Below are 12304 nucleotides of genomic sequence, written 5' to 3' on the forward strand. Positions count from 1 at the left end.
ATATGTACGTGCATATGTACAGTGAATAATATGGCGAACGCAAAACCAGATGCTGCGCTAAGGAGTATGAAGAAAATCCAAACTAGTTAGCAGAAAACTGACTCCGGATGAAAAAAAAATATGATGCTTGTTTGAGAGTTAGACAGAAATGCATGGTATCAAGTTTTCTGAATAATCTGGTATCTATGTAAAACTGTTTTTCCATTATTAGAAAAAAAATAGATTTTTTTGCCTGATCACATATTGTACTTTATAGATTTTCTACATGAAAAGTAGCGAATATCACTATTTGGAGAGTAAAATTTTAATCGATAATCAATCACAGGTCTGTTCATATAACTCCCTAGATTTGGGATGTCTTCAATTAAGTCCTGATTCTTGGAAAAATTTCAGTCAAGAACTCTCGGTTATAACTTGAAGCGCACATTTGTAATACTGTTCACACATCGATGTTTTTATCTCAATAACACAACACAAAGCAAGAAAAGTTTGTTTATTAGAGGATAATTGGATATTCTAAGGAGGCAAAGGCGACAACAAATATTGTTGTTATTTCGTAGTTCATATTTTAGGGCCTAGACCCTATAAGAGTCTTAAAATTTTTGAGAATTTTTGAGTTTCGCCTTTATTTGTTGTTCTTTTTGATTGCCTAGGATTGAATCTCATTAAACTGACTCCGGTACCTTCTCATTAAACTGTAAGTACCTTCTAGCTTCTTCGCAACGTATAATTTAAAAAACATGTAAAATATTCAGTCAGTAATTTATGTTTTGCGCTTCGATTTCTAGTATTTTTTGTTTTGCTTGACTCTATTTTTGCTTGTCTTTGTTGTTCTTTTTTGTAATAACAACCTAGAGTCGAAATAATGAAAGGACAATTAGGCATTCTAGGAGACCATTATCGAGCTTTGGATATTGTTGGAGGATAATATTTTATGCTTTGGATGAAGTTAAGATTATTCGCTTTCAAAAAATTTATGGATTTTCTGATTTCCAATTTTTTATTGTTTCGACCAGGTAATTTTGTTTTGTTTTCTAGTTTTCATTGAAATTTTTTTCATTGAAAACTGGTCTTTTACGGGAAAAAATGGACAAACGAGTCTATTCTGTACTTAGATGTTTATTTTCTTTACTTTATTTTTAAAAATATTTTTTCTCACCAGGGATTAGTGGTTTGAATTTGTAACTGAAACTACTTACTATGGCACCACCTTTTGTTAAAAACTTTTTTCTGATGCTTACGACCTTCTTTAATTTAATTTTTGTCATATTTGGCACTTTTTTGTTTGAAGGAACAATGTTTGCATGTTTTTTTACTGAAAAGAGTGAATATGTTTGAGATGCGTTTACGTGTTTTCAAATAAAGATATCTGTTTGTCTCTTTGACGCAACTATTTTTGAATGACTTTAGTGTGTAACGTTGTTAGTGATATTGTATAGGAGTTGAATTCCCAATTTCAATGTTTTTGATAAAATTAGGTGCTTACTGGATCAAATCAAAGTTTTCTGGTGGAGAAATTTTTTTGAAGTTCGTTGATTTTTTGACTAAATGTGAAATGGTCTTGACATCACTGCCCAGGTTGAGGTGCCATCCGGAAGTGACCTCTGATCAGACCATCCCAGACCAAAGTATCTTCTGCTCAGACTAAAGTGCGCTGGAAACACCGTGCTCGCTCGAAGTGCGCTCGAAACTGTCTCTGATCAGACCTTTCCAGACGGAATGGACCTCTGATCAGACCATTGTCTAGGCGATTGTGCGACCATTGCCCCGACCAAACCCAGACAATTTTCCAGACAATTGTGCGCTCAAAATCATGTCTAATCAGACTATTGTGCGCTTAAAGGTCACCCCTGATCAGACTATTGTGCGCTCGAAATCACCTCTGATCAGACTCAATTGCGCTGGAAATAGTCTGATCAGTGAATGGTTTTCACTATGAAGGAAGTTTTTTATAATACATACATTTCTCAAAAAAACTGATATTTGGTTTTTTAAATTCATCTAAAGAAAAAACCATCCTAAAAGTATAATTGCTAAAGAAAAATCCCAACTGTTGCGAAAAATTTTATTTAGTATACCATTAGTGCATATTTCGAACTCAATAGATAATTTTAGACAGCTTTCCATATAAAAAGTCGTGCTCTACAGTTAATTAAAATTTCTTTTTAAGGTGACTGGCATTTTCCTTAAAATGGCATTTAAATTTTCCTTTTAAGCTGGACCCCTTTGATTCTGATCAAAACCATCAGACTCTAGATGTATCTGTGATCAGAATGCTGCTTTTTGTTGCCTCTCGGCAAAAAAAAACAAAAAAAAATGCACTCGAAATGGTCTGTGATCAGACTAATGTGCGCTTGAATCCGCCTCTGATCAGAGCATTCCCATCCTGAAGTGACCTCTGATCATGCCATCCCCAGAACGATGCTACCTCTGATCATACTATTGTGCGCTCGAACCAAATCCCAGACCCTGTAAATTTGGTCTGGGAACACACCGTGTGCGTTGGATTTGGTCTGATCAGAGCGCATTTCCGGATGGCACCTCAACCTGGGTAGTATATATGTTTAACCTAATTTGAGAAAACATAAATTTTAGTTTAAAAATTGCGTGATCTATTCTTATTTTGACCTATTTCCTATCTTTATTTGATTTCGCAGATAATTAAAGCGAGAATGTGGGTGAACGGGTTCGGAACACAATATGGGCAAAAGCACATAACTGAATCTCCTTGTTGAGATCAAAATTTCAAAATTTACCAACCGAACGTTTGATGCAATATATGTTCTGAAAACTGTCGCTTTCTTCGTCAAGTAATTGCATCAGCAATTAAATTTTTGGCAACAATTTTTTTCGTGAATTGATTGTTGCTATTGAACTAGCAGGTGAAAATTTTCATTTCTGAGTTCTATCAAAAAATTCATCCATCATATTAGGTTTTTTTCTCTCATTCTTTGCTCATATTTTTTATATCCTAAAAATCAAGAAAACAAAAAACTTTTTTGTTTTGTTTATCACGCACCAACCTTGATTTTTAAATATTTTCTAACTCCTTGTTCCCAAGTTGAAGACCAATCAAGTTTTTCCAATACTTTTGAGAAGGTTCTTTTTCTGTACGTTTTTTAGGACGAAAGTTCACATGCCATCCTAGCGAGGGGGGATTCCTAGCATGAAGTTTGCGACCCAAGACAGATATGGACCACCCGACCTGGCGGACAGGGAGGTAATGTGCAACCCAACCCAATGGTCTAGACAAAATTATTGACGCACCTTCGTCTTGCTAAAGGCAATTTTTTAACGTTCGGTCTGACCAGTACCCTTCTTTTGGTCTATTTAGTCTGATCATATTTCCATCTGTTTGGTATGACCAATAGACATATCCAAAGGCCACAGGTTCAGCAAAGAGAAGAGCCGGTCTTGTGCAAACTGTATTAATTTATGCGTTCAGTGATTGCTTGTGTTTTGCCCGCATAGTTTTTTTTGAATTGCAATGACTTCTTTTCAATCAACCCGGGTCGAGGTTTGGTCAAAAATAATGTAAGATTAGCGGTGAATAGCGGTGAAACAAAATTTTTTTCACCGCATTCTGCTGGTAGCGGTGAAATTTTTTTCACCGCATTCTGCTTGTAATGCTGAAAAATTTTATTTCACCGCATCCTGCTGGTAGCGGTGAAAAATTTTCTTTCACCTCTTAAGCGGTGAAAAAAAAATTCTCCGCTTTAGAGTTTTTTTCACCGCATTCATCGCATTGAACGCAAATCTTAGAGTTTTACTCAAATTCACCGCAAATCTTACATCTCTTAGCTATTTTTAGCGGTGACACCTCGAGCCTGGAACCAAAAAGTCTTTGCATTTTCGTAGCTCTTTCAGCTTGTAGCTTAACCTTAGCAAAAAAACAAGTCGTGTTTTCGTTCTAGTGACCTATAAGTTAATCTTTGCAGCACTATTACTTTATAACCAATAATTTCAGGGCTTTTTTACTACAATTTTTCAAAAAAAAGACTTTTGGATAATTGCCCATTCTTGAGGTTCTTTTGTGGTCTTGTCTTAATTCAAGAAGTTTCTATTCCGAAGCGAGTTCACAACTAGTTTTTCAGCATAGCTTGCCGGTACCGAAGAGCAAAATGGTCTTGTGAAAACTTTTTAGCGTCGCTTTGTTATGTTGCCGGTGCTAATGAGTGCGTGGCTCTGTATAGATGCTGTAACTTAATGTTAGCGCATTTTTGATGAGTTAGCCTAAAGATTGAGTGAGAAGCTAAGAATAGTCTTTGTTATTCAAACGTGTTGTCGAGGAGAAGTTTTTGTTGCAATTCAGCGAAAATTTTTGGATCTTGTGTTCTTCAAGTGAACGAGAAGCTCTGAAATTTTGTTCTTAGGTTGTTGATCATCAGTCATTTGATAGATGAGGAAAAACTCCAGTTAGTTGAAATAAAATGAATTAGTTTCTTTTGGCCTAAACTTATCAGTGCTTGTGTTAGACTCATTTCCAAAAAGTGTTTTTGTTTTTTTGATGATATTGCATGATAACTGGTGCCTTCTACTCAATTTGTTTTTTGTTATAGTTTCTAGATTTTCATTAAAGTTTTTTTAACCGTCAACAAATATCAACATCCAATAGCAAATAGCAAAGTACGGCAATAAAATTGCTAGGACGGAGACAAACCACCAAACTCAACCTTTTGGAACAATGTGATCTAGGCGCTATGGTTTTCCTATAACAGACTGCCTAATCAAATTTCAGAATTCTACAATTTGTAAATAAAAATACAATGTGTTTTGGTCGTGATAATTGCTGGTTTGACATTTTTTCGATGTTTCTTGTTTGAATTGTCTTTTAGTCTGAATAGTGCCAGATTTATTAGGCTAGCTACCTAGGCTATCATCATGGTAAGTTATGTTGTTATTTTCTTCACACAAGAATAATAACAAAATTTTTGCAAATTGTAAATATTTGGGGAGAGAAAACATCTCCAAAAAACTTTTAGATGCCGAAACTTAGAATATGGAGTTTTTGCTGAATGTGCAGCACAAAAGATCATTCAAACCGTTTGAGAGCTGGATCGTTTCATCAAAATTGTGTCATAGTTAACGTTTAAGTAACTCTTTGTTTTAGCACCTAAGAAATTGGAATAAATAACTAAAATTAAGGTGTACTCTTATTATTGCAAATAGCAAAAATTTTTAAAATTCAGTGTCATTCAGCTGAACGCGAATATTTGAATTTTCGTTATCATACTACGGCTCGTAAGTCAGTCACTGGCTGAGAGACAATTCCAGCTAGTTCAATGAATAATGTTGGTTTCTTTTTGGCCTAATCTTATGAGTGCTTGTGTTAGACTCCGTGAAAAAAAGGCGTTTTGTTTTTTGACGATAGTGTATGTAAACTGATGCGTTTTATTCAATTTGTTTCTTTGTTATAGTTTATAGATTTTACTAAAGTATTCTTACCGTCAACAGAAGTGAACAGCCAATAGCAAAGTACGGGAATTATATTAGTAGGAAGGTGAAGAAGCACCTAACTGAACCTTTTGGAATAGTATGATCTGGTGGCTATTGTTTTCCCGTGACAGGCCGCCTAATCAAAGTTCAGAATCTTACAATTTGTGAATAACAGACACTAGAATTTGGTCATAATAATTTCTCGTAAAAAAATCTTTTTAAAGTTTATTACTGTTTGTAATGTCTTGTACTCCCAATAGTGCCAGATTTGCGTGTCCCCAAAAAATGGAATTGCTCAATTCATTGAATGGTTTGCGTTTAAAACACTTTTTTCACTTACACACCAATTATTTTGAACAGTGTGTGATTTCTTTTTTTGTTTCATATTGCTTCCTCACTTCGTAGACAAATAAATTAAAAACATATTTGAGCACTGTCAGTACGTTATGTGTAAACGCACGTTGTCGAGTCTCCTTGTTTTTTGCGATTTAATTTGCGATAACTTTGGCGAGATAGAAGACAACTTTTTAATTTTTTTTAAGTGCAATTTACTTTAAAACGTGTTGGCGGCTTCACGGAGCTGCTTGCTTTTTCAAGGGATAGGTTGTGACCAGCTATTATTTTTCCTTTTCAACCATATATTGCAATATACATGCAATTCAGGCTGGCTGAACCTTTTATTGAGCTATGTAGGCTATCATCATGGTAAAAGAGGGCTATAGTTTGTTCACACATGCATTTTAACAGTTTGCAAAAACTAAACATTGTGGGAGAGAAAACTGTCCCAAAATAATCTTTTTCCTAGCCTAGTTTCCTAGTTGGATGATTCATGCAATTTCGTGTCGTAGTATTGTTTAAGTTCTTCTCTGTTTTAGCACCTATAAAGCTGGCATATATAACTTAAATTAGAGTTTGTACTGCTGTTATTACAAATCGAAAAAAAAAATATTAAAATCATTGTCATAAAACAATCAACTGTTTTTTAACAGGCTTCCTATTTACGTACAAAACAATTAAACACTGGAAATTAAATTTCTTGAACGGTTAATTGAGCCTTCGTTAAAAAAATAAGAAGTGCGAAGTTTGAATTTAATAACATTTAGAAGCACGTTATATATTATTTGTTTCTCCAATATTGCACTGTAATATTTTTCATTTGATAATTTAGGCAGTTTAGAATTGAGTATTTTTTACAACTAATATTGCACGGATTATTCAAATGTTTCACTTAAAATTGATTCATCATAACTAACTGTTTGTGTATTCTGAATTCAAATAGTGTTTATAGTATTCTGAGTGCATATATTTAGCCGAGCTAAAATTGGAAAAAGTTTCGTAGAATGTTCCGAGAATTTTCCAACAAGGTTTTCGTGTCATGCTTGAATTGTCAATAACGGTCGTTAAATTGACCGGGTATCGATTTCCACTGATTGTGATTAGGTCAGTTGATGAATTCTCGTAAACTTTCTGGCTATCACTTGCAGAGTGGACAATTGACACGTTTTTGAAGAATTGTTTTCCTAAAAAGGACAAGAAAGCTCAATTTAAACACACTCTACTAAGATGGGAAAAATTGCTCTGAAAGGACAGGCGAGCTTGGGGCTATTGTGACTAGTTTCAGCCGGCCGTGGGCTATATCTCTACAACAGGCAGCAAAATGATGTTATTAATGGTTATATTTGACAATGACTAAATGATAACAAAATATGTTTATTAATTGACGCACATTAAAATGCAAAAATGAAACCAAATCTACTTGGCCCAATTTTTCCTCAACTTCTGAACAAACATTTTAGTCCAGAGTTTTTGCAAGATTCAGCATATTATGTAATTCCCATAATAAGCTGAAACTTGATAAGGCGAAAGTAAATGTCGCAGTAGAAAGGCAAAAATTCTGAACTAAAATTTTGCATAAGTTGGACAAATATTACTTCAAAGACTTAAGACACTTTTTTTCGGAAAAAAAACCTTAAGCGGTAACGTCATCAAGTGTCCACAGCAACTTTCCAAACTTGAAAATGAGTCAATACAGCACATGTTCATTACGGTAGTTTTTAATGGGTTTGATGTAATCATTACTCCCATCAATGCTGCACAGTAATAAAAAAAATAGCCAGTGATGGAAAAAAAGAAATCTTTAAAGTAACGTAATAACTGATCTCAGCCAAATCATTTAGAGGTATTGAGCCCAAAAAAGTTTTGAAGAAATGATGAGAATTATTTAAACAGAACTGAGGCAAAAATACAATAATTGAAAAGCAGCGATTATTTGATTGCGTTCGTAATCCATCAATCGTTGAAAGAAATTTAGGGAATAATTGAGTATAATGATTAGCGTGAAATGGATAATGAAGTCCTCCGTTTGTTGTTTCAACTGGTTATCACAATTTTCCACAAATTTTCATTTCAAAATTATCTTCCAATGGACGCATTATCCTCATTAGGAAACATGCTTTTATATAAAAGAATACTATTTGTATAATTGCTTTAAAATACCAAATTTTGAAAATTATTTAAGTCTAGTTATTATTTGTTTCTCAATTTATCAGACTTTTATTAGGTTTAATAATGACTAAGACATTGAAACAACCCTATTGATAACAATAGTATCAACACAAAAAAATCTGTATGCCACAGTAATCCTAAGTCAAAACTCGTGGGTTGAGAAGTTTTTGAATATTATGCAAGAAAGCCGCTGAAACGCGCTGAAGGGTCAAAAAATTCAGCCCAATGACCTCACATTATAACGCTCCGAAATATGCTGCAATATGCTAACAATTTGTAGGAGGAAATGCGATGAAATCAGCTAAGTTTTCACAAATTAAAAGCTTATTATCAAATTTTTCTCGCGTTGACTGAAACTTCAACCCCGATCTACTGGTTTTTTGTCGTTTTTCATTCCACTGTTTCATTGTTTCGTGAAATTCTATACACTTAATTGTTCCGAGCCCTCTTGAGGCGGGAGGAACTATATACTCAAATGGGTTTTTTGTTCAGACAATTTTGGCCGATCGATATATTCATCGTAGAGAGTTGAGACTGGAATCATCAGAAGGCTCGTACAGCATAGAATATAGAATTAAGCTAATTTTTTCGTTTTTTACGGCGAGTTATCGAAGTTTAAACTTCTGATAAAAATAGAGTGAATTCCGTTGTTTTTATTCACATTTTCCGGAATTTTTGTTTAAAATTACGTCCATTTTGCTAAAATTTGTTAAAATTTTGAAGAATAGTGTTGTTGATTTTATTTTTAAAGACAAACAAATATTGTCGACTCTTATTATTTTATTTTTTGTCGAAAATTCTGGCTAAATTTTTCAAAAATTAGCCTTTTTAATCTAAAACAGCAATAAAAAAGCTACTTTTTTATTTTTTAACTCACAAATTATCTATGTCTAAAACAATTGGAAAATTAAATGTTGCTGGTTTGACAAACAGCATTAGCAAGGCTAGTTTTGAACCAATCTTGGACTGTTGCAATTCAAAAAGAATTCGTATTGAAATCAGTCTGTCTTTTTTAAAAAAAAAACGATCTTTTTTTTATTAATTAAAGAACAGAAGATTTCAAATCAAAGCTCATTATTGACAGATCCAATTGTCTTCCTAAGCACCTCCAAGTTATTGCATCTAGTTTGAATATTAAAAAATTATTAGTTTATGGTCGTTTTGACTTTTAAAAAAATTAGACTTTCAAATAGATAAGGACTTATTGAACTTTGCCTCTATATTTTTTTAATTTTGTCAACTTGTAGCTTAGGGTCAGCAAAAGAAGACTGTGTCTTCTTTCTGCGGATTTAAAATTTAAAACGTAATGCTGTTTTGCGCCCTAAGTTATGGTTTTCTGGCTTCGATACTACTAATTTTCAAACTTTTTTTATTTTTAGCACATTCTTTTTTTATCTATTTGCCAATTTTTCACGTTTTCAGTTTTTGTCACCTTATCAAATTATTGACAGTTCACATATCACCTTACTGGCGTTCAATATAAGACAAAATCGAGCATATTAAGATCCTCAAAGATATAGATTTTGGTTTTAACAGCTTCGACACTACTTTCTTGAAGAGTACAACTTATTTTTTCAATTTTGTTTTTAACTGTTTTTTGAGTTTATCGTTTTAAACGTATGAAATCTCCTGAACAATGACAAGTTTCATATCCTTATCTTGGAAGGAAAAAAGAGTTTATAATTGCATTTTAGGTGATATTTACTGGCTTTCATGACTGTGGAAACAAAAAAAAGCACTATAAAAATTTGCAATTTTATTTTTTTTTTTTTTGTTTATTTGTTACCTATTCTCGTTAATTACTGGTGAAATAGGACATTTTGGCGTCAAAGTAAGATGTCAAAAAAAGTGGTGTCACAAAAAATAATGTTTTTAAAGAATTCGATGCGTCTTTACTGGTTTCGACCCGGGTATTTCACAAAAGGTAAACAAATTTCCGACTTTTTTTATATTTGACGTTCTTTTTGTAGAAGTAAGACATATTCGGGATAATTGCGAATCTCAAGGTCTTCTTCAGACGAGTAAACGAACCTTTTTGAATAACCAATTTTATAATTAATTCCTTTCTTGACTTTGGAAGTAATTTTGTTCCGAAAGTAAACATTTGTTTTACTTTAATTTGCTTTTTTTTTCTTTTTTGTCTGCTTGTTACCTTGTCTCATGAAAGAGAGGTCAAGTACTAAGTTATTGGTGTTCAATGATGGCGCAATCGAACATACTTTGTGGGCCAAAATATGACTTTACGGCTTCAATAGCGTTTTCTGGCAAGTTTTCATTGAATTTTTGATTGTTGTCCTTTTTTTGTTCTTTTTAAATGCAAAGAAAAATGAATAAAGACAGGTCTTAATATCCCTCTATTGAAGCGTTAGTAATGGTACATCTATGGGATATATAAGTTATTTTCTATTGTCTTTCCTTAATTTGAAATTAAATGTTTTCGAAAAAATAAGCGATTTTTTTAAACTTACTGTTTTTGTTATCTTTTGTCTAATTGTTAACAAACCTTATTATAGACTGGTCCCTTATTTTCTCAGGTGAATTAAAAGTTATTTTATTCAGTTTCTGTTTTATCTGACGCTATGATGACTTTGTTATTAAGTTTTGTTTTTGAAAACAGACATTAAAATTTTGTTGTTGTTTGATTTTGCTGTTCGTCTGAACTCTACTTGTATTTTTGGGTTTTTCTATCTGTTCCTCATGTGGTAGACAATTATGCCAAGATTGTCGATGAGCGGGGTCGGAACCTTATGTGCGATCGCGCATTACCAAGCCTATTTGTTTGGCTTGATATCTATAAACCATTCTGTACAAAATGCACTGAAAACTCTGAAGTGCGGTGAAAGGATGTAAAAAATGCTAATTTTTTTGTTGAAAATTTCATCGAGTTCAGCGCATTTCAAACGCATTTCAACTCATTTCAACGCATTTCTTGCATGGAGGCAAGCATGCCGACCCGGGCTTGAATGAAGAACGGGCATTGTAGCTGCTTTTAAATCATTCTCCTAATTCTACTTTTTTGATGTTGACGGTTTTAAAGGTGGCAACTAAAACAATTAGAAACAAAAAATTTTCTACTCGACTCAACTATAACAGGTTTGATAGACTGAAATTGAAATTCTGGAGTTTTGAAGCAAAATAGTTGTCACTTCCAGTAGAACATCTATCTGTTTACAATTTTTCGTCAAACATGTCGTAAAATGAAAATTAGGCATAAATTATACTTACCAAGAAATCCAGTTGATCCATTTGTTATGTGCGTGCCGTTTACAACATAAACGCCTAAAAACGAAAATCGGGACTTGTCAAATTTTCTTTCGCGCATGTGACGTATAACTTTAAGCCGTATTTTCTCTCCAAAATAAATTTCAGCTTCCGGTTTTTCTTGTTTCATATCAAGAACAATTCGTCCACGTTTGAACGTCGAGCCGACTTTCCATTGAAACGTCTCGTCATTGAAGGTTACGTAAGACGAATTGCATGTTACGTAATCTGGTGATTCGTTCACGTGTTTTCTGTGCATGGTGATTGTGAGAGTCGTGAAGAAACTTGCAGGTTCATTTTTTGAATTCACATCATGCGATAATAAACCCGTAACTTCAATACCTGTAAAATTTAAAACAATTAAGCCATTTAGTTAAGAAAGTTGCCAAAATGCATGAAAAATGAGAAAATGAATGAAAGCATGCAATTGAATCCATAAAATAATTTAAACTGCTCTCTAAAGAATTAGCAAACCCGGAATCGTTGGATGTTTTTTTCACCCGCAGGGTTTGGGTGGTCGAGAAAGATATAAAAAAAAGTTTTTCATCCCACGTAGATCTGAAAAAAATATTCAATTTCAATTTGATGAAGCTTGCAAAATGGTAGAATTGTCCGAAATAAATGGAACAGCATCAAAAAACTTAAATTTATAGATAACTGTTAATTTTAACTCGCTGGTGTTTCAGTTCTTGAAATAATATGTCAGATATCTCATTCAATGATAAAATACAAAGCCTTACAAAAGGATCTTAAGGAAATCAAAAATTATTGAACTTATAAGCATCTCATGGTCTATTAAGAACTGGGGGATGTTCTGTAGTCGATAAAAAATAGAAAATCATTAACTTGGATCGTAAAGTATATCTTTTTAAATTGGCTTTTTGCTAAGTAAGAACATCTTTTTTATTTTCCATATCGATTGGCTCAAACTTTTTTGACTTATTGCCGTATAAAATCAGCGACTGTGATTCAAGATATTTTGAAAAAAATATCACATTGCCGAAATCAAGTTGATCAATTTCAAAGTCAGCATTTAAATTAAGCCTATTTGTAATACTTAAAATGTTGATCTTGAAAAAAATTCTTTTATGCTCAATCGGTT

At 33.1% G+C, this 12304-nt stretch overlaps 1 protein-coding gene across 1 annotated transcript in view; it reads right to left on the reverse strand.

Moving 5' to 3' along the window:
• Window positions 1–6504: 6504 nt before the first annotated feature.
• Window positions 6505–12304, reverse strand: part of LOC142348071 (inter-alpha-trypsin inhibitor heavy chain H3-like) — a 51661-nt gene continuing 45861 nt past the window's right edge. The window contains exons 8-9 of the mRNA XM_075399237.1: window positions 11167–11544; window positions 6505–6956 (exon numbers count right to left, since the gene is read on the reverse strand). Coding sequence (XP_075255352.1) covers window positions 6685–6956; window positions 11167–11544 — 650 coding nt within the window. The 3' untranslated portion in view covers window positions 6505–6684. The remainder of the gene's footprint in view (window positions 6957–11166; window positions 11545–12304) is intronic.

Source organism: Convolutriloba macropyga, chromosome 10 (assembly GCF_964194025.1).
Source record: "Convolutriloba macropyga chromosome 10, txConMacr16.3, whole genome shotgun sequence".
NCBI classification, from domain to species: domain Eukaryota; kingdom Metazoa; phylum Xenacoelomorpha; order Acoela; family Convolutidae; genus Convolutriloba; species Convolutriloba macropyga.